Here is a 21,045-nt window from a genome sequence, read left to right on the forward strand (position 1 = left end):
AATATCCTGCACAGCCCCCTGACACTCTCTGCAGCCCATACATTCTGTCGTATTCCCCATCTTCCCCTCCACCTCACCAAACACCCCCACTAGTCCTCTTCAATCCAAGGTCACCTTAATGGGGAAGGCCCCGGGTTTGGGCCCTGATGCCTGATGGATGCTCCTATCCCCACCCCAATTCAGGTCATTTGTATAGAATTGAGCCTCAGTTCTGGATTTTGTATCATCTTCTGGTTGCCCTAATGATCACAGTTGCAAGCTTCTTTTTCCACCTCATTGATTGCAATCTCTTCACTCAGACCTTCCCTAAGGACCTAGGCATTTGAACCCCAGCCAGAGATCAACCTGGGATCCATCTTCAGCCCCACATTTCACCTCTGAAACCCAGCCCCCAAACATCTTGCTCCAAAGTCGGAGAAACAAAGGACCTTAACATTCTCTGCACTCCTCCACACGGACCCTGCCCAGCCTATCACTCTGAAGAGGACCCAGGTGTCCCACCCAACCCAGGCCCCATCCCTCCCCAGAGTACTTAGGCATCCCTCACCCCGTATCAGCTCATGACCAGACTTCCTGCCCTCAGACTCAGCCCTTCCCGGGAACCCAGGCATCTTAGTTCCCAGCTTCCTCCATCACTTCACACCGCCTTGTAGATGTGTTCCGCCAGCCCTGGCTGCAGTGACACCGTAAATCCAGGAGACCCGGGGCAGCAAGTGGGAGAGAAAGCGGGAGGGGCAAGGAGCCGCCAAGACGTCCCCTCATTGAGCCCAGGGTGCCCGGGTTCCCCCCTCCTCCCGTCTTCACCTGCTGCGGGCTCCGCCCCCGCTCCGCCTGGGCCGGCCTCTGCTCCTCCCCCGACTCCTCCCCCCGTACCCCCAGCCCGGCCAGAACGGCCCCCGGGACAGAGCGACGCGGAACCCCGGGCGCCTGGGTCCCCAGCATGATCCTCGGTGAGTGGGCTCTGCGGCTCGGGGCTCCGGGGCTCCTGGGTCCCTCTCAGTAGGTCACCCCCCCAACCTCCCGGCACCGCGGTGACTGCGGCCGCCCGTCAGCAACCGGTTCCCCCTCCCCCTTCATCTGGCTTCACATCTGGGGGTCCCCTCTTCCCCTTTTCCCCAAGCTGCCGCTTCTCTGGGTAATTTAGGGATCGGTGAATGGGAAAGCAGAGCCGAGTGAGACCCCCGCCCCATAATGAGGACATTGCGTATTCATGAGGCTCATGAATATTATATGACGGTCTACGAGAGGCTGGGGGAGAGGGCTGATCTTGGCCTGGTGGAGTTGAGGGAAAGGTTCTGACCCGTCCCCCCACACACACACACGCCCTCCCCCACCCTTAGCTCAGACACTCCGACATCCTTCTGGGCCCAGGATAAGGGAAAGGAGGAAGTGGGGGGCGGGCGGGGAAAAGATGGTGGGTGTAGCTTCGAGGTGTGTGTGGTGGGAGGTGGGAACCTGAGGGCCGGAGATAAGGGGGCTGGGGAGAAGCAGGGGTGGGAAGCTGTCCATCCCAGGGCCCCTGCGGCTCCGATCCTGCCTCCGCAGCCATCCTGCCCCAACACGCCGGGACCTGCCCCGCTCTCTCCTTGCTCTGGCTGCCTGGGCCCTTCCTTCCCGGCTTCCTTCTTCTTTCTTCTCCCACCCCCACCCCTGCCTTGGGCCGGGGGCACCAGGGGACAAGGGGCAATGGAGAGAGTAAGGAGGGGGAGGGGAGCCCCCGCGGGGCTCTGACAACCCTTCAGCCACAGCCACCCCATCCTCATGACCTACATCGGAAGGGAGCCCCGGGGTGGGGGAGGAGAGGGACTAGCTGTGCGCCTGGACTCCTCCTCAGCTCCAGGGGCTCCAGGCCCCTGCCTCCACAATAGTCTCAGGCCTGCTCTGTCCTCTGACCTCTGACCTCTGCCCTGGTTAGGCCGGTTCGTGGGCCCTGCTTATGGTGGGAGACCCCCCCACCACCACCCACACCAGGCCCTCACACTCCTTACCTCCCACTGGGGACACCTGGCTCCATGCTGGTGCCGCAGGGCTTGCCTGGCTCCTGCCTCAGCCCTCTGCTGGGTCCCTCTGCTGTTTGCCTCCTTGGCTCTTTTCCTTCCCTTCTTTCCTTTGACCCCTGTTGACTTCCCACTAGTGGTCTTTCTCCCCTTCTGCCCTCCTTTCTCCATCTCTTTCTCTCCCCTTCCTGTATCTCATCCCTCTCTTATCATGTTACACACTCCATCATAGTTATTCAATGAACGAGGGAACAGAGGATGAATGACTGGTTGCCTGCCTCCCTCCCACCAGTATCTCCAGCAAAGAAAAGACTCCTCACCCAAGCCTGAAGACTATCCCCACCCTAAAGTGATCCTCACCAACACATCTTGGACTCAGGCCCCCAGAGCATGGGCTCCACATTCCTCCAACCTGTGCAATCCCTGCATGTGGGCTCCCCCCTGGGCTCCGGCCCCACCCTGGGCCTGGGCCCCAGGGGCAGCATCGTGCTTATCCAGAATAGGCCAGTGTGAGCAGCACTTCCCTTGGTCTGTAGGCTCGAAAGACCACCTCAGGGACCTGCTCAAACCTGACCAAGACCCCACCACAGGAAAAATGCCTGGGTCCACCAATTTCACCCCCACCGTATCTCCTGGAGGACCCTGTAGTTAACTCCCTCCTTGTGCCCACCTACAGAGGGGCGGGAAGGGAAGCCTGCCAGCCAGGGCTCAGGCCCCACCCCCAGGGCCCATAGTAAGGTTTTCTGTTCCAAATGCTGAGGTCTACTGAGTCCATGTGCATGGTGGCCCTGACCAGCAGGTGGGGCCCCGCCTACCTGCTCAAGATCTAGACCATGGGCCTAGGTTTAAGCAGATGGTGGTTCTGGGCTCAATTCCCTGTTCCGGACCTTTCTTACTGTCCTCTCCAACTAGGCCCTTGCGGGGAGGGGGCATTGAAGGAGGCCCTTTCCTGTCAGATAGGGAAGATTTCCCAAGGATCTTCTTTCTCTTCCCTTTCTGGCCACCTCCTCCCTTTAGCCCTGCCCCGCCTACATCCACCCTAGGGTTATTAAGGATGATGTTTTAAGTAGTTGTTCATAATCATCCCCTGTTGCTTTCATCTTTGACTTCAAAACTTTTCCAGCCCTCAGCCTGCCTCCTGTCCAGATGGGAGAAGTTGAGGCAGAAGGGAACAGATACATGGAATTTGGTCAAGAAGTCAAGATGCAGGGGGGGTTCAAGGTCTCCCCTCAATCCCCAATTTTAGGCATTGCTGGGGCTGGGGAGGGAGAAGAGGCCCAAAGTCCTGAAGAGAAAGTTGTATTAGAGATGATAACCCAGTCCAGACCCCAATCTAGCTCCTCCCTTGGCCCCAGAGTTTAATTCCCATCTTAACCCAGTGCTGACCCCAAGCTTTTCACCACCTTAGGTTAGGGCCCTAATACTACTTGCAACCCTAATCCCAATACCTCTCTCTCATCTCACGCTCATCCTGGCACAACCTTCAGAACCAACACTAACGCACAGCCCTACCCTAACACCTTTCCTGACTCCTGTTCCTACCAGACATGACCACTCCCTGAGCCAGCTCATGGCAGACACTCCCATTCTTTACCACAAGGGCTTGAGGCCCCAGGCCTGACCTAAGACAGCCAAGGGGCTGGGACTCTAACCTGGCCAGAATTTCTGGGGCAGGGAGGAAGGAAAAGACCAGACCTCAGTGGGATGGAAGGAGTTAGATGTGGCTTGGTTGTGGCTCAGTGCTAGAGAGGAAACCTGAGCAGGATCAAAGTGCCTAGGGCTAGGTAGGACATAGAAAAGGACAGATGGACATCCATCCAAGGGTCTGAGAGTTCACCCCCTCTAAAGTGCATTGGCAACTGTCTTTAATAAAGCATTTGGCAATTCCCACAGAGCTGGGTGGGGCTCTATCTGTTGGAGGTAATTACTCTAATGAGCTTCCCTCTGGAGTGGCCTGCCCCAGCCAGACCCCAGCTCCTCCCTGCCCTGCCTGACTCTTGTGCCATGCATGCACACACTCCAGTTTGCTCTCCTCCCCCCTCCAAACCTGCCTGAAGCCCTCACCTAGCCAGATGTCAGAAGCCCTGGATTTCCTACCTCATTTCCTGCTTCCCCAGCCCTATGTTCCTGCCCTTCCCCACCCCCATACCCCATCCCTAGTCTACCCACAAAAGTGTGGTGCTTGAAAGCTCTGTCTCTGGAGCCAGACAGACAGGTTCAAGTCCCTCACTAGCTGTGTGACCTTGGTCAAGTAACTCCCCTTCTCAGAGCTGATTGTCATCATCGATAAGATGAGGACTCATTTATTTAGCAAACATTTATTGAGCTCCCTTTGTAGCATGCCAGCAATTTCCATGGATTCGTTCAATCCTCTCAACAACTCCTTGAGGCAGTACTGTTGTTCTCTTTTGCCAAATGAGCTAGTCACCCAGCCCCTGAGCATTGGAGCCATCCTCAGGGAGATCATGTATGTCCAGTGCCTGGCATATAGTAAGCCCTCAAAAAGTGGCCACTATTATTATTCCCAGAGAAGGGAAGAGGGGACTGAGGCTTGGGCCACCTGAAACGCGAGCCCTGCTTCTGCCCACTCTGCCCATGAGCTGCCATCAGTCCCTCTCCCCATCTCATAGCGCAGTAGACCCAAAAATCGGGAAGGAGACAGATGAATCTCTAGTTGCCCACTCTGCTTCCTTGCCTCACTCCATCCTCATTTCAGCCCTTGCTCCCACTTCCCTCTCCTCCCTCCTTCCCTCCAGGGCTCCTGTCAGTGGAAAAGATGAGTTGCTGGCCATAGGGAACTGAATCACTGCTGTTTGTTTTCCTCCAACCCCAGGAAGTGCAGGGATCTTGCTCTCCCCTTCCTCTCCTTGAACAAGATGGAAGCCTGTGCTTGGATCTCCATGCCTTCCAAGTGAGACTAGAGTCCTCTGGGGGTTATGTAGCTGCAAAAGAATTTGCTACAGAGTGCGACAGATCTTGGTTTAAATCCCAGCCCTGATACTTACAGGCTATGTAACACCAGCCAAGGTTTTTAAGTTCTCTCAGCCTCAGTTTCCTCATATGTCAAATGGGGAAAATAGTATCAGCTACCTCCATAGAATCATAGCTGCCCCAGAGATTAAAGTGATAATACTCAGAACTCATTGCCTGGCACAAAGTGGCTCCACATTACATTTTTTTTTCTATTGCCTTTTCCAGAACCCATCTCTGTCTTCTGAGATGGGTGTTTGAGTGGTGGGGGCTTCAGAGAGTCTAGAGTTGGGGAAAGGGTCAAGGAGCTGAGCTGCTCTGGGGCAGGGCAAGTGCCAGCCCCAAACCAGCTGCTAGGGCTGGGTGCTGGGTGCCTGGGTCTCTGGGAGCGCTCAGGTTTCTCTCACCATTCCTGATGCTGCCTGGGGCTCGTTAAGGCTGCCCTGGTCTGGTGTGCCAGGCTTGTGGGGGGGGGGGTGCACACAGAGGGGAACAGCCCTGAGGGGACAGACCAGGAAGGGGAGGTAGTCAGACTGCCCCTCAGATGTCTGCCTGTCACTTCTCTCTCCCATTCTTGCTCTCCCTGCTCTCTTTCAGTCTTTCTACCCTGGTCTCTAGCTCTGTGTCCAGTTTTTCAGCAGAGTCTCTTTTTTTCTCTCTCATTTCACTCTCTTCTCTCTGTTGTTCACTATCCTTTTCTCTCTCAGTATCTATGTCTTTTTTCTCAATCACTTACTCCTGCTTCTGTCATTCTTTCCCATTCTCTCTCATTTGCTTTTGTCTGTCTATCTGTCTGTCTCTCTCTCCTCTCCCCTTGTCCCATCCCAACTCTGAGGTGGCAGAGGAGGGAATACACACAGGGTTTACAGACCCCCAGCTGCCCAAGGGCCAAAGCCAAGCATCCTGCCATTTCCTTCAACCCTTAGCCATCTAGAGCCCAAGCTCCCAGCAGCCTTGACCTCAGGTACCCTGGCCACCCACCCTGGCAGAAGAGACAGACCCCTCCAGACCTTTCTGGACCAGCTCCCTGCCCCCAGCTGTGCCTGAGCCCTCCCCACCCCCTCCCTCTCGCCTCTGATTCCCTAATCCCTGCTCCCCCGCCCTCCCCTCTGCCCCACTTTTCCAGGACTCTGATTGGCTGATTCTACTGACTGGACTGGGGGGGAGGGGGCTGGCAAGGGAGGGGGCAGGGGGCAGAACCAAGGGAAGGGGACGCTGTCAGGCCCAGGCCCCTGGGGGGCCAGGGCCAGGCCACTGCCTGGGGGCAGCAGGCACCAGAAACTGAAGGTATGCAAAGGGGCAAGTCTCTATGGAGGGAGCAGGAAAGGATCCCGGGGTACCCTCTGCCCCAGTAAGGTCAAGGGAGGACGGGGCCAAGCTTGCAGGCTCCTAGCTTTGCCTTTGTTCCTGGGAACCCCTGTTGTTGGCAGGGGGTTGCTAGAGCAGTGAAGGGCAGACAGAATTCCCTGACTGGTGGACAGCTAGGTTGCAGAAGGGAGCTGGGCTAGCGGAAGCCCAGAGGGGTCCTGAGGGCCTTTGGCCCACCCCCTTTGGAGACTGGCAAGGTTCCTCCCATGGCTCTGGAGGGAGGAGAAAAAGGTTTCAGGGGTGGGTGGGTAGTGGAGTGGCTAGCCTGGACTTTCATTTCCCCCTTGGGGTCAGACCCAGGCATTCCCCTCCCAGAGGCCAGGGTGGCTGTTCCTCCTGCCGAGCTGGAGCTGAACACTCCCAGTGAGACAAAGGGGCACGGGGGAAGACAGGAAGGTTGGGGAAAAAGGGCTCTGAGAATAGACCCAGGCAGTCCACCTCCCAGAGCAAATGCCACTCACCTATTACCTACCCCCAGAGATGTCAACAATTAACTAGGATTTATGACTGGGACAAATCATAGCTCTTCAGGCAGCCTGACTCAGTAGCCCTCCTCCAAATCTAGGCCTCAATATTCCCCTCTGGGCAGTGGGATGAATCACCCACCTGACTCTGTTCTCCCTGGGGTGAGACCTAGCCTTTGGGATTCCTTGGGGGAAAACAAAACCAGAAGAAGGGAGTGACCAGAGCCATGGGGCTCTCGAGTCCTGCTGATCCAGCAGAGAAGGTCTGTGCTCTTCCTGGGTCTGTAAAATGCCTAAAGGTCTTGGGGGAGGGAGGCTGGAGAAGGGGGAAGTGAAAAATACCCAGAAGGGAAGGACTGGTCTGCACCCTCCCCTGGGCCCACAGGGCACTGTGCTCCATTGCTCCGGAGACAGCAAGCAGGGGAAGTGTGTGTGTACCACGGGGGTCACACTTCTGAGTGTGGGGGCCCCAGCTGGGGAGTGGGACTGACAGGTTTGGGTGGGGCTCCCAAGCTTCAATCTTCCTGCCCCACGTAATGTTTTCTCTGCCCTTCAGGCAGCCTGAGCCGGGCAGGGCCCCTCCCTCTGCTTCGGCAGCCCCCCATCATGCAGCCCCCACTGGACCTCAAGCAGATCCTGCCCTTCCCACTGGAGCCGGCCCCCACCCTGGGCCTCTTCAGCAACTACAACACTGTGAGTAGCAGCCGGCCTGCCTGCCCTATCCTCCTGAGACCCTGGCTCCTTCTTTCCCTCCGACTCACCCTTGCCCTCTTCTCTTGTATCTAATTCCTTATCTCCTCTTAGGACCCCATCTCCCTGACTTCTAGCTGGTTACGAGCATTGTTGGCTATCTGGTAAACTATTAACAACAATAACAACAATAACTAATATCTGCTGAGGTCTCACTATCTATGAGCCAGACCCTGTGCTACATGTTTTATATGAATCCTCTCATTGAGCCCACCATCTAGAGAAGAAATGAGACCTAGAGTGGTGACTGTGACTACAGGGAGGTGGGAGGGGGGACAGGTGCTGAATCCAGAAGGAGGGAATAAGCAGGGCCACAAGCCTGCCTGTTTGTAAATTCTAGCTCTCTGGAACCCACACCTGGGTGGGTAAGGTCAATGGGGTAGGGCTTAGAGGGCTAGCAAATTTGACTAAATTTAATACAGTATGAAATAGGGAGCCATTATGCATTCCTGAGCAGGAAAGTGACTTGGTAAGAGCAGTGTTTGAGGAAGGTGGGTGGGACAGCTGGATGAAAGGGAGCAGAGCCTAGAGGAGGCTATCCCACCAAGGCGGGCCTGCAGGGAAGCCTGGAAGTCCAGACTGGGCCAGTGGTAGGGGCAGTGTGAGTGTATAGGAAGGGGGAGAGGCAAGGTGTTTCCAAGGAAGTATTCATAGGCCATGGTGACCAACTGGTATTTGGGGGTGGGGGAGAAGAGAGAGGATGAATAAAGGCTAACTCCAGGATTCAAACCTCTGTGACTGGAAGAAGTCACCTTGACAGGGGCAGGGGTTTGGAGGAGGAAGCTGGTCTGGGGTGAGGCTACTGAGCTCACTTTAGGACATGGTGAGTTGGTATACGAGTGGGACATTGAGCCAGAAATGTCCAGCAGACAGTTGGAATTTGGGTCCTGGAGAGTGGGCTCGAGCTAAAGGTTTGGGGGAAGTCAGCTTTATTCAGCTCCAATAACCCACCATCAAATCATATTCAGCTACAAACATGGACTGCGCATCAACTACGCGCCGGGCGCTGCACTAGGTGTTTCTATACCTGATCTCACTGCATCTTCACCACAACCCAACAAAGAGGACAGTATTATTCCTGTTTCACATATGGCAAGGCAGAAACTAAAGCTCAGAAGGGTTTAGTAATTTACCTCAGCTGACACAGTATGTGCTGAAGGTATGATTCAACCCTATAGGGAAGCTGTTGTTTTATCCCTGTTTTACAGATGAGAAAACTGAGTACTGGCTATAAGCAAGGCACTGTTCTAGATACAATGGAGACGTGAGGGTAAACATGATAAGGCCCAATCTTGGAAGACCTTATATACAGGGGGGAAATAGCAACATCTATGCAGCAATCTATAACACAAAACAGAGCAAGAGTTATAAATATTGTGACAGAGACACTGACAATGGTTCAAGTGAACAAAAAAAATTTTTTGAGCAGCTACCATGTGCTGGGCACTGTACCAGGCGTCAGGGATACGGGACTCAGTCTGTGCCCTTGGGGAGCCCACGCTTAGTAGGAAAGATAACAAGTTAGAGAGGTTAAGTGACTTGCCCAAGGTCACAAAGCTAGTCAATTCACATGGATAGTTCAGGCTTTCTGACTCCCACAGGGTTCATGGCTCCACTGCCTCTAGCAGGGACTAGCTATTTAAAGCCATGAGCGCTGATAAGCTTGGAGAGTGCAGCAGAGTGTTGAGCAGCACCAACTTTGACTGGCAGGATTTGAACTGACATTCCAAAAGTACTGGCTGTGTGACCTCAGGCAAATTGCTTCACTTCTCTGAACCTGAATTTTACCAGCTGTAAAACAAGATAGTAATAGTACCAACACACAAGGCTGTTGTGAGAATTGTATTGCATAATCATAATGCCTAGCCAAAGTAAGTGTTCAGTGTTAGCTGCTATGATTATTATGTTATTGCTATTATTTTTATTTAAGAGAGGATCAGAGAGAGAAGGGTAGTATGGCCAAGGCCTCAGCCTTTTGGAATAAGCAGAATTAGGCAGCAGGAACAGGAGGAGGTGCCAGCAAAGGAAATGGAGGAGCCACTGGAGGGGGTGGGGATGCAACCTGGTTCCTGTAGAGTTAGAGAAGCCAAGGGAGAGAGTGTCGCGGGCTGCATCAATAGTGTCAAATTCTGCAGGGGAATGAGGACTGCAGAAAAGCTGCAGACAGGCCTTTGGCAGTACTGTGCAGCAGTTAAGTACATGGCTTTAGAGTCAGGCTGCCCAGGTTTAAAATTCAAATCCCAGTTCAGCCACTTACTAGCTTATGACCTTGGGCAAATTATTTAACCTCTCTAAACCTCAGTTCCCTCATCTATAAAATGAAGATAATAATAGTACTTATTTTGAATAGTGGTTGTGAAGATTAAATTAGATAATCCATGCAAAGAGCTCAGTACCGAGGGTGGCACATTCCAAGGGCTCAGTCAACATTAGGTGGTGGTGGTGGTGGTTTTATTATTCATCGCAGAGTCTCGCCTTCCCTGGACTAAGACCTCCAGATCTCTTTCCTACTGGGGCAGTTCCTACCTCTTAGACCCCTTGCCACATTATGCTTTCCTCTGCCCTTGGACATCCCTCATTGTCTCCCAAAGGCAACCTCTACCTCCAGCCCCTGCTTCACTCATCTCTCTGTCCTAGGTGGAATGAGAGAGGGTGAGATCCAGAGATGAGAGAGCGGGAAACCTAAGACCTGTCCAGAGAGGATGAGGAGGTGTCTGGGGCAGTGGGTTGCTCTGCCCTCCTGCCCCTCAGCCCCAGTGCTGCCCCTACTTGACCGCCAGAGGGCAGCAAGTGCACGAAACATAAGCTCTTTGGGAACCTGGTTGTCCAGCAGGTGGCGGGCGAGGGGAGGAGGTGGGAAGAGGTTAGGGACGATGTCCCCAATCTGAGGTCGCTTCTGCTCTGGGCGCCCCCGAGCTCCACCGTTCAGAGGAGTCGCTGAGAGAGCAGTGCCTGACACCTAGGTACTTGGGCTCGATTTCCCCTCCCTAGTAGGGGAAGTGACATGTAAAAAGGGCAAAGGGGTCGTGTGCAGAGGGAAGAGGAGAAGGGTCGTCTGGGGACCCGGAAGAGAGGCTGTGAGCAAAGGAGCGAGGGCCAGGGCGGAGGGGATGGAAGAAAGGAGAAACGTCCGAGCTAGAGAAACAGAGTCGTCCATAGGATTGATGGGGACACTGGACCCAGCAAGGGTCCTCAGTGGAGGAAGCCGAGGTCACTTGGTCAATATCCGGTCGCCGGGCCGAGCGACCCCTCGCCAGGACAAGGTATACCCTGGAACGAGTATCTGGATACGGACTCCCCTCCTCTTTTCACCCTAGCCCCCCTTCATCTCTCGCTGGCTCCCTAGCCCCGCCCCGGTCCGCGGCCCGCCCTCGGCCCCGCCTCCGGGGCGGGCTCCAGTCCCGGCCGGCACCGCCTCCCCTTCTCGGGCCGGCCCGGCCGCACAGCCCGAGCCACCCGGGCAACGAGCGCCGCGTCCCCGGCCTGCCCGGCCCGGCCAGGCTCGGGTGCCCCGCCCGGGTCCGCCGCCCCGGGCCATGGAGTCGCGGCCCCCGGGGTCCCGCAGGGTAAGCCACCCGGCCCCTCCTCTCTCCCTGGCTCCCGCCGCTGCCGCAGCGCCCCCCCCACCCCATCCCCGCCCGCCCCTGGCGGGCGGGCTACCTCTCCTTTCGCTTGGTCCTCGGGTTATCTGGCCCATCCCCCATAACAGGCGCGGTCCCAACCAATCTCTGGATCCCAGCTGGCACCCCCAGACTACTGCCATCACACTGGATACCCCCACCTCTGCTTCTCAGATCCTTGGAGTCCTCCAGATCTTCAGACTTCCCATCAGGACTTACATGTACCCTCAGATTACCACCCCGCTTAGATCCCTCATCCCATCCCGGCATCTCTCCCCTTCCCAGCATCCCTCCCCCACCAGCTTCCACCTGCTCTTTAGACACCCCCTAGCTCGCTCTCTTTCCTATTTCAGTTCTTCCTGTCCCTCAGGTCTTCCCATCCCTGAGATTCCACCCTCCTTCCCTTTTCACCTTTATGGGGGGGGGATGGGGAGGAGGGGGAAGTGGGGTGGCCAAACAAGGGGCAGCGGTTTCCATCAGATAAAGGGCAATGGAAGGAAATATAATCATGCCCCCCCTCGTGTTCCTGATCTGGTTTCCTCCCTTCCCTCCCCCTTGCCCTTCCTGATTCATTTTGCCCCAGCTTCAGGGAGCGATTCCCCTTCATGTCTGCTGTTGGAGGGCAGGTGGGAGAGGAATGTTTTGTGGACATTTCCAGGCAGTGTCTAGGCCAAAATCCCAGGGAAGGGGCTCTGGAGTGGAATGGGCTGTGGGAGATGTTGGCCTCCACCCCTCCCCAGAGAGCCCTCATCTAGGTCACTAGGGCCTCTTGACCTTGGCCTGGAGCGGCACTTCAGTGGCTCACATTCCACCTGCGCAGGGATTGGGCCCAGGAGCCTTCACCTTCAGCCTGGTGTCTCCTCAGTTCCTGGAGGAGAGGGTGGGAAGGACCCACCGCCCCAGGTTGGTGCCCTCTTCCCGGTGCCCCCCCACCCCTAGTCGGTGTTTATGGACTTAAACCTGAGGAGGGGTGTGTACAAGAGAAAAGGTCTCACCCCGGAGGAGGGACACAAGTGGGGCAGGGACCATTCTCCTGGGATGGATGTTGGGATGGTCAGCCCACAGGTCGTCCTCAGGGCACTCTGGGGAGCAGGCTGGGGCAGAGACAGAACTGGGGCCTCTGCTGTCCCCTCTCCATCCCACTCCTCTCTCCCTACTGCTGTCATCAACTTAGGTTTCCTGGCCCAGATTGGGTTTCTGTTTGGGCTGAATTCCATTCCCCACCCAGCATGTGAGGAAGCCCAGGGGCTGAGGAGAACCCTGGGGCAGGGGGCGGCGGGTTGTCGCTGGATAGGGAGGACTGACGCCTAGAGACTGGGAGCTGAGAGCAGTCGTCTGTCTCCCCTTTCTGATTAAAGCCTGTCTCCAACTTGGTCTGTCTTTCTTTCTGCCAAACACATCATACATTCACACAGATAAACACACAGCTGAAGATTACACAACCTGACCATTCATGGCGTTGGCAAAGCCCCCGACACAGAAATGTTGATACATAAATGATGTACACACAGCACATGACACTCCTTCCCACTCCACCCATGCGCAGATTGATCACAGCCTGCCGAGACACACAGTCACACCCATTCTTCCCTTGTTTGGCTTTTCTTTGAATAGGACCTGGGTTTCCAGGAGGTGAAAAGTGAGCTACTGAAAGGGGCTGCTTCCAGCCAAGGACAGACCAAGTGATGGGACACTTGTCAGTCAGACCAGTCATCTGAACTTGGTCATGACTCCTGCCTCTACTACTACCAAATGAGGCAGCCCATTTCACAGGGATCTAAAGCCCCCTTCCTGACATTACCCCCAACCAGCCAGTGAGACTACTGGGGAGAGCGAGGATATGTGGACTTCGCAGATTCCAACCACCTTCTTCCCCTTGCTTCATGTTCCTGTCTCTCACCGGTGTCTTACTGGGAACCATGAAGACCTGGGCACAGGAAAGGGACTCAGCTAAGGAGCTAAGGAACCCCAAGTCCCAGCAACCATTTTTTACTTGATCCTTCCACCTAGAAGACAAGGCTTCAACTTGAATTTGGTTCCGTCCTTATGAGAGGTCCCAGCCATCACTCAGTCCCCCTCAGCCTCGGCTACATTCCAGTCTTGCCTCTCCCTGGCCGCCTAGGGGCCAGAAGAGACGAGGACTGTGCAGGGAGGCAGTTTTCATGCCTCTAGGCCCCTGACTTCATCCCCTGATAGCTAAAGGCCTCAGAGAGAAACTCCCATCCTCTCCCCTCCTCATGTGAACTCTTGGCAGGAGACTGCAAAGACATCTGCTGACCCAGGGTGGGGGCAGATACTGTTCCTAATCACGCCCAGCCCCACAGCCCTGCCCCAGAGAAAGAGTTCAGATCTCTCGGCTGCCTCAGGCCAACCCAGCTTCTTAGTTTCTCCCCACTGGTTCCCCTTGATTCACTACAGCCACATACTCTCTCCTGAGTTCTATTACTCCCTTTTAGACCTGCTGCCTTAAAGAGGTAGTCTAGGGAGTGTGTTAGGGCAACCCGGGGCCCAATGGGAAGCTGGGAATATCTGTCTCCTGGGACCAGAAGCTTGGCTTGGTAGACATCTTGCCCCAGAGTGGGGCCAAAAGAGTTCAAAGGCCTCAGCTGAAGGCCCTAGGATCTGGGGTGCTTTGGGACTTCCCATCAGTGGGCTTCTGGTGGACTGGCCTAACTGTAGGTCAAAAAGAGAGATGGATCATCATGGTGTGATGAACTGAGACAGCAGTTCACGTGCAAGTACCAGCTCTGCTATTAACTCATCGTGTGACCTTGGGCAAACCACTTCTACTTTCTGTCAGATGGGAGCATGGGGCCAGTTGATCCATCAGGTCCCTTCAAGTGCTGTGAAGATTGGGCTGGGAGGGAATCAGGGGACTGAGGCTCAGAGCCCTCAAACAAACTGAGGGATAGAGAGGAGGTTCTGGGGATTTGGGTTCAACCCAGCTGCTACCAATGTGGGGGATGATGGACATGAGCTTGTGCTGGGGTTCCTGGCTCACCCCAGCCTGCCTCCATAGATGGACCCTGTGCAGAAGGCTGTACTCTCCCACACTTTCGGGGGACCCTTGCTCAAGACCAAGCGGCCCATCATTTCCTGTAATGTCTGTCAGATCCGCTTCAATTCTCAGGTAAGAAGCCTAACTGCTCAAGTGATTGGGGCAGCAATAGCCAGGGGATCTCAGGGGAGGGCAGAGGCTGGGAGCTCTGGTGGGGGGCAAAGATTAAGGGGATATCCGAAAGAGCAAAGCATGGGGATGCTGCAGGAGGGGCAGGGGCGGATGGAAGGCACTTGAGAGGGAGGAGTTGTATATTTCAACATGAAGTAGGCCAGTCCTCTATGGTTGACCCCTCCCTCCCTTGGCAACTGAGGCCTCCCTGGTTCAGAACTTCTTAGAACACAGGTAGCCATCATGTCTGGGTGGGAGAGTGGCCTCTGGCCCACTAGTCCTTGGGCACTGGGCTGAGTTAGGTCATTGACTCCCCTGCAGAGCCTGTGCCCTCCATGGCCTCTGCTAAACTCCTGCCCTGGCCCACCCCGTTCACTCTAACCTCCTGGCTTCCTCCTCTCTCTACCCTTTCCCATGGGACTTTCCCATGGAGAGAAGCCACCCCAAACGCAGAACCTGGGTGTCAGGCCTCCCAGCTGTCCTCCCTCTGTAGCTCCCCTGGGACTTCTGTGTGGGTCTAGAGGGGACTTTGTGGGGTGCAAGTTCTGAGACTTTTGGAGAAAAACAGCATAGCCTTATTTTGCTGAGTAGGGGGAAATAAAGCATGTTCTGTTTCTCTACCCAGTCCACACACACACACACACACACACACACACACACACACACACACACTATGATGCCAGGCTCCACACACCACTGCCCCACCCCTGGGCTGTCAATCTTCTTCTCCTGCCCATCCACACTTTTTATTTCTACTCTATCCCTGTCTGGGTGACCTTGTGGCTCCAGGATTGTATGTTCTTAGCAGGAGGTGCACATGGGAGTGGGGGTAGAGCCAGGACCAACCCCGCTTTAGGTCTTTCCTTTACCTTAATCCCAGGCATCCCCTCTCCCAACCCTGGCTCCACTCACTGGTGGAGGGTAGAGGACTAGAGGGGCAGGGGGCCAATAGTGGACAGCCCTCCCCTCTTTTGCCCTCCCCTTCCCTCCCCCACCAAGTGGCTCTGTTTTGACAGCTGTCTCTGCTGCTGTCTCTATCTCCAGAGCTGGGCTTGGGGCCAGGGTCCTCCAGGGTGTCCACAGAGGCTTCAGGAAAAATGAGAACCAGGGGTGAGTAGTCAGGATAGAGCCCAGACCTCAGAGCTCTTTGGGACTCCCAGCCTGAGTGTAGAAGGAGTGAAGGCTGGATCCCAGGGCCAGGAGACATAGGCAAAGAAGGCCAGGGGGCCAAGAGATTGCTGGCTGGATGAATTGCTAGGACCCTCCCATTTAGGATTCTATTATAGGTTGGGGTAACCCTCCCTCACCCAGAACTAGGTGAGAGGCCTGAGTCAGCAGCCAGGCCCTGCGTGTGGTGGTAGGGGGGCGCCTGGGCTAGGTGAGGATCTAGGTTTCCATCTACTCAAGCTTGAGAAGCTAGTCTGAACCCCAGGAATAACCAGCACTCTTTGGCATGGGGCTTTACATCTCACTGGTACAGTGAGAGATTCCCTGCAGCCTGCTGAGACCACCCCAGGACCTGAAGGAGCTCTGTGGGGAGAATGGTCAGATGAAAGGTGATCTCAGATTCCATTTTCTTCCTTCGTCCCTGAAGAGCCAGGCTGAGGCACACTACAAGGGTAATCGCCACGCCCGAAGAGTCAAAGGCATCGAGGCTGCCAAGACCCGAGGCAGGGAGCCTGGCGTCCGGGAACCTGGAGACCCAGCTCCCCCAGGCAGCACCCCACAAAACGGGGATGGTGTGGCCCCCCGTCCAGGTGTGTCTGAATCCCCCCCCCACCACATTGTTCAACTGATCTTGTCTCCTCTGTTCTTTCCCCACTTCTTAGAATTCTCCTCTGCTTTCATCTCTCTCTTCCTCAGCCCCTACCCCACCCTGACCCAAGGTGAATCCTGGAGCCAAGCACAGTGATACAAAATTTCCATCCTGTCACCCCCACTCCCACCCCAGCTCCTCTTGACAGAGTACCCACTGTCTGTCCTCCCCACTGCCCAGTGACTCAGAGAGGGGCTAGGGTGAGGCCACCTGGCAAACTTCCTCAAGAAAAAAGGAACCATCAAATCCAGGGAGAGCCTCCTTCATCTTGGGGAGAGGGGTAGGGAGGGAATCAGGACACCTCAGGGCCTGCCCACTGGGGTTCCCCTTATGGAGGACTGAGAGCTCAAGCAACTCCCTGGGTGATCTTGGTTGATCTTTTGACCTCACTGGGCCAGAGTTTTCTTTCCTGGGAGTGAGACTTAAGATGTTTGAGGTCTTTTCCAGGTTCACAAAAAGCAGCTCTGAGATTCTTTCTCCCTCATGGCTGCTGGCCATCTTCAATCATACTCCCAAGAAATTGGAAGGAAGGAATATCAAGAAAGGAAGATATGAGCCACCCCCATCCTGGGATTACCACATCAGATAGCGGTCATGACCAACTCCAGAGAGACTGAATATCCCCATTTCCTCTTATCCTTGCCTGACCTTTCTGTTCCACCCCAAGTAGAATGAGAACCAGCTTGGGAACCAGGACCCCACTCTCAACACACACACACACCTCAGAGAGGCACAGATAGGGCGGGCAGGTGAGCTGAGTTATAATTATGCTCTGGCTGCTTCTTAGCCTGATACCGTTTTTTAACTTGGCAACATCTCTGTAAAATGGGGATGATGATGATCGTGGTGGTGGTAGCTAACATTTCTTGAATATCACTGTTCTAGGTGCTTTATGTATATCTCCTCATTTAATTAGTTCCAATGGTTTATCTCTAAGGAGATCATGATACCTGCCCTACTTTTATAAATCATGAAGCCCTGTCCAGATTGAGAGGTGAGTGTGCTATCTGGATTGAAATGGAGGTAATGGATGACAAAAATGAGCAAGAGAGATAAAGGGAAAGATCACAAAATGGACAAGCAGATGCACACCTGCAGGGGTCAGGAGGTCCCTTCTTACCAGTGCCCCACCCCCACTGCCAGCCTCCCCACGACCCGGAAACTGGATCGGCCGCTGGAGCAAGAATGGGAGTGCTAGAGTTTCCCCTGTACAGAGGCCAGAACCCAGCGCTGAGGGCTGGGGCCTGTGCATCTTTAATCAAGCCATGAATTATAGAGCAGCTTGCATCCCTGTTCCCTCTCCGGTTCTGCTGTTTCTGTTTCCCTTTTGCCATGTCTGTAACTGTTTCTCCCGACCTCTCCTCGTGCTGCCTCTTCCCCTTCCTAAAGCTCTTTGGCATGCCTCCCTGGAGACTGGGCAGGACTCTGGGAAGGGGCTGGCCAGGCAGGAAGCCCAGGCTGGCTGGTAGGCCATTGAGGGGTGAATCCTTGTTCCATGCCTCTCTCCATGGCTAGGCTGGGTGCCAGCTTCACCCTGAAGAGGAGGCTATTGGGGCTGGACCCCTCAACTAGTCCCAGCTTCTGGAGAATGAGCCAGGCATTGGAGCCTCACACCCAGACTACAGCAGCTAGACCACATCTGGCTCTGGCCCAGGGCATGAGAGCATGCATGTTGTCACAGGGTGGGGACTCCTGGGCCCTTGCCCTCCAGGAAATGGGGGTGGGTTTCCTCCACATAAAGAATCTTCTCCAAAAACCATGTGGAGTGACCCCTATGTTTCTCCCCTAACAACAGTTTCCATGGAGAATGGCCTGGGTCCAGCTCCAGGATCCCCAGAGAAACAGCCTGGCTCCCCATCCCCTCCCAGCATTCCGGAGACTGGTCAGGGTACAACCAAGGTTGAAGGGGGGACTCCAGCCCCAGCTTCCCTGCCTGGGGGCAGCAAGGAAGAGGAGGAAAAGGCCAAGCGGCTGCTCTACTGTGCTCTGTGCAAGGTGGCAGTGAACTCCCTGTCCCAGCTTGAGGCTCATAACAAAGGTATGGACTCTCCTACCCCCACCCCTACCCCTGTCCTCAGCCCACTCCTGCTCCCTACCTCCTAATTCCCCTGGTTTCCAACACGCTGGGCGGTCCAGGACTTATCAGCCTATCTCCCTCCCAAATCATCTCCCCCCTTCCTTAGCCACTTACTTCCTCAGTTTCCCCTCCACCTAACTTCTTCACCTGTGACTCCCCCGACCCACCTTGTGTCTGGGGGCATCCCAAGGGGCTTGGAAAACCCCCACACTTGATGCTCCCCCATATTTTAATTGAGAGTGTATTTGTCACCTACTGGGCCTGGAAAATTTTTCCTCCACCCCTTACCTCTGCCCTCTCTGGGCTCCAGGTACTAAGCACAAGACAATTCTGGAGGCCCGAAGTGGGCTGGGCCCCATCAAAGCTTACCCTCGTCTGGGGCCTCCCACTCCTGGGGAACCAGAGGCCCCTGCCCAGGACCGAACCTTCCACTGTGAGATCTGCAATGTCAAGGTCAACTCGGAGGTCCAACTGAAACAGGTGGGTCCAAGGCCTTTCCCAGGAACTCTAGGGAGCTCTACTCACTAAGTGGGGAAGAGAACAGGGAGCTTGGGTGAGGGCGCTTCTTTCAGGGTCTGTCCTTGGTGCCACAGAAAGGGCGGAGCCAGGTGTTTGGGGTGTGCCTACCGGCTTGTCGGTTGCCCCGTTCCCCGTGGCTCACAGCCCCCTATCCACTCGCCCCCACAGCACATTTCCAGCCGGCGGCACCGAGACGGCGTGGCCGGGAAGCCCAACCCGCTACTGAGCCGTCACAAGAAGCCTAGGGGCTCCGGGGAGCTAGCGGTGAGGCCTGGGCGCTGGAGAATTCGGCCACGGGGAGACCGGAACTGGGAGGGGGAGGGGACGCGGGCTGGCCCGGGGAGAGGTGGGGTTTGTGGGCCGCAGAATGACTTCTCTCTTTCCCCGCCCCTCTCCCCCCTGCAGGGCACGCTGACTTTCTCCAAGGAGCTGCCCAAGTCCTTGGCCGGTGGCCTGCTCCCCAGCCCCCTGGCGGTGGCTGCGGTGATGGCAGCGGCAGCAGGCTCCCCGCTGTCCCTGCGCCCGGCCCCAGCCGCACCTCTTCTCCAGGGACCGCCCATCACCCACCCTTTGCTCCACCCGGCCCCCGGGCCCATCCGAACTGCGCACGGACCCATCCTTTTCTCCCCCTACTGACCTGAACCCCAAACCCCCTCCCATTCAAACCCCCCCCTCCACCTCCAGCCGGGACCCAGGCCTCCAGGCTCCAAGCCTGCCCCTACTCCCGGCACTCCCTGAATGATCTCTCTCCTTCCCCCCCACCCCGAGGTACGGGGTTCCAGGAAAGGGGAGGGGTAGCGGGGGAGGGGGGCTTCAGAAGGGGGGGAACACCCCAGATCTCAGGGAACCCCGCCCCCTGCCCTTCCCTCTCCCCTAGAAAAGGGGGGGCCGTCTCACCCCCGAGCCCCCTTGGAGACACCCCCCCTCCCAAAAGCCATGTCCATTCAGCCCTTCCCCCCCAAACCTAGCACAAAACGGGGTTCACAAGCCATGGTCGGAGTCCGGGGGGCAGAAATGGATTTTCTTGGCAATAAGCGGACTCTGGGACTCCGGCCCCCTGCCTCCAAACTGAAGCGCTTCCGTGAACACCCCCGTCCTCCGCAGGGGGAGGGGAGCAGGCGGGATCCTGGGTCCCTCAAAAGCACTTTGGTTTTACCGCCTGCAACCTCACTGTGCCCGCCCCGCACCATGCCCCAGCCCCAGGTCTAGCTGGGCCCATCGCAGGGGGCAGCACTTGGGGGCATCTCTGGCACTTGGGTGGGACCAAGTAGATGCCCCTACAGACCCTTCCCTCACTTTCTTCCTCCCCAGTCTGGATTCCATTCTTTTCACCAGCACCCATCGCCCAAGGGGTACCGAGGGGGGCAAGGGGTGTCCAGTTCAAGCCCACCCCCGCCTCGCCTTCCGCAAAACTGTGAGCAAAAAGCAATAGAAGCCTCGCCCCCGCCCCTCCCCTTTCCGCAGGATTCGCTGAGTCTGTAGCCTCCCCCGTCCCAGCTCCTAGACCTCATGGCTGTCCCTCCCACCAAACACCTCGACTGCACAACTCGGGCGGGGGCGTGACCTCCCTCCCTCCTCTGTGGTTTCCGTATCGTCAGCCCTTACAGCAGCCGACCGGGAGGGGGACGGGCCCCCACTGGCCTTCCCGTCCCCATCAACTCTCAATGCTTGACGATGTAGCAACCCCGGCCCCCCACCCACGTCTTCCCTTTTCCCTCTCCCTGACAATAAAGTCTGGATTCGTTGCCCTCTGTCCCCCAGACTCAGACTCTCAATCTTGGCCCCCTGATACGGGAGCTATTCCAACGCGAGATGGATCTGTATGGTGAGGGGGACCGGCACACGGGAAAGGGGGCCAGGAGGAGGGGGACGGAAAGATCTGAGGCTTGTAGAAAGCCAGCAGAGGCTCCCAATCCCACTCACCCCAACTCCCGCCCGCCCAAATGTAAACTTGGCCCTGGGGAACCATTTCTGAGTCCAGGTCTCGGATTGTAGACGCAGCTGTTGGCAATTCTCCACAACTCCACCAGGCGGCGCCAACGACATGGAAAAGGAGTCGCCCTAAGTGTGTCTCACAGTTCTGGGAAACAGGTCTAGATCCAGTCTCAGACAAAGGAAAGAATCCAGGCTTTTGTGCCTCTCTCTGGTGGGAAACCCACGCCAGCAACACGCAAGGAATGGAGAGAAGTCGGGTCAGGGACTAGGAATCTCAACTCCAGGCACTGCTGGGCCTCATATAAATAGTGACCTTGAGTTAGTCCTTCCCCTCTCTGGACCTCAGTTTCCCCGTATGCA

At 56.1% G+C, this 21,045-nt stretch overlaps 1 protein-coding gene across 9 annotated transcripts; it reads left to right on the plus strand.

Moving 5' to 3' along the window:
• The first annotated feature begins 879 nt into the window (after nt 1-879).
• ZNF385A (zinc finger protein 385A) lies at nt 880-20,518 on the plus strand. 9 transcript variants are annotated; one of them, XM_032420781.1, is made up of 8 exons: nt 880-950; nt 7,356-7,492; nt 14,189-14,299; nt 15,933-16,095; nt 17,950-18,192; nt 18,542-18,711; nt 18,919-19,014; nt 19,156-20,517. In XM_032420781.1, exons 1-8 carry the CDS (start codon nt 941-943, stop codon nt 19,384-19,386), a joined length of 1,161 nt encoding a protein of 386 aa, XP_032276672.1. In that variant the 5' UTR covers nt 880-940; the 3' UTR covers nt 19,387-20,517. The 9 variants fall into 9 exon arrangements, with proteins under 9 accessions (XP_032276672.1, XP_032276677.1, XP_032276675.1 ...); XM_032420784.1 differs by having other exon boundaries at nt 909-950; nt 7,360-7,492; XM_032420782.1 differs by lacking the exon at nt 880-950 and adding an exon at nt 6,174-6,254.
• The last annotated feature ends 527 nt before the right edge of the window (nt 20,519-21,045 follow it).

The sequence above is a fragment of the Phoca vitulina genome, unplaced genomic scaffold (assembly GCF_004348235.1).
Source record: "Phoca vitulina isolate PV1807 unplaced genomic scaffold, GSC_HSeal_1.0 scaffold23, whole genome shotgun sequence".
NCBI lineage: Eukaryota > Metazoa > Chordata > Mammalia > Carnivora > Phocidae > Phoca > Phoca vitulina.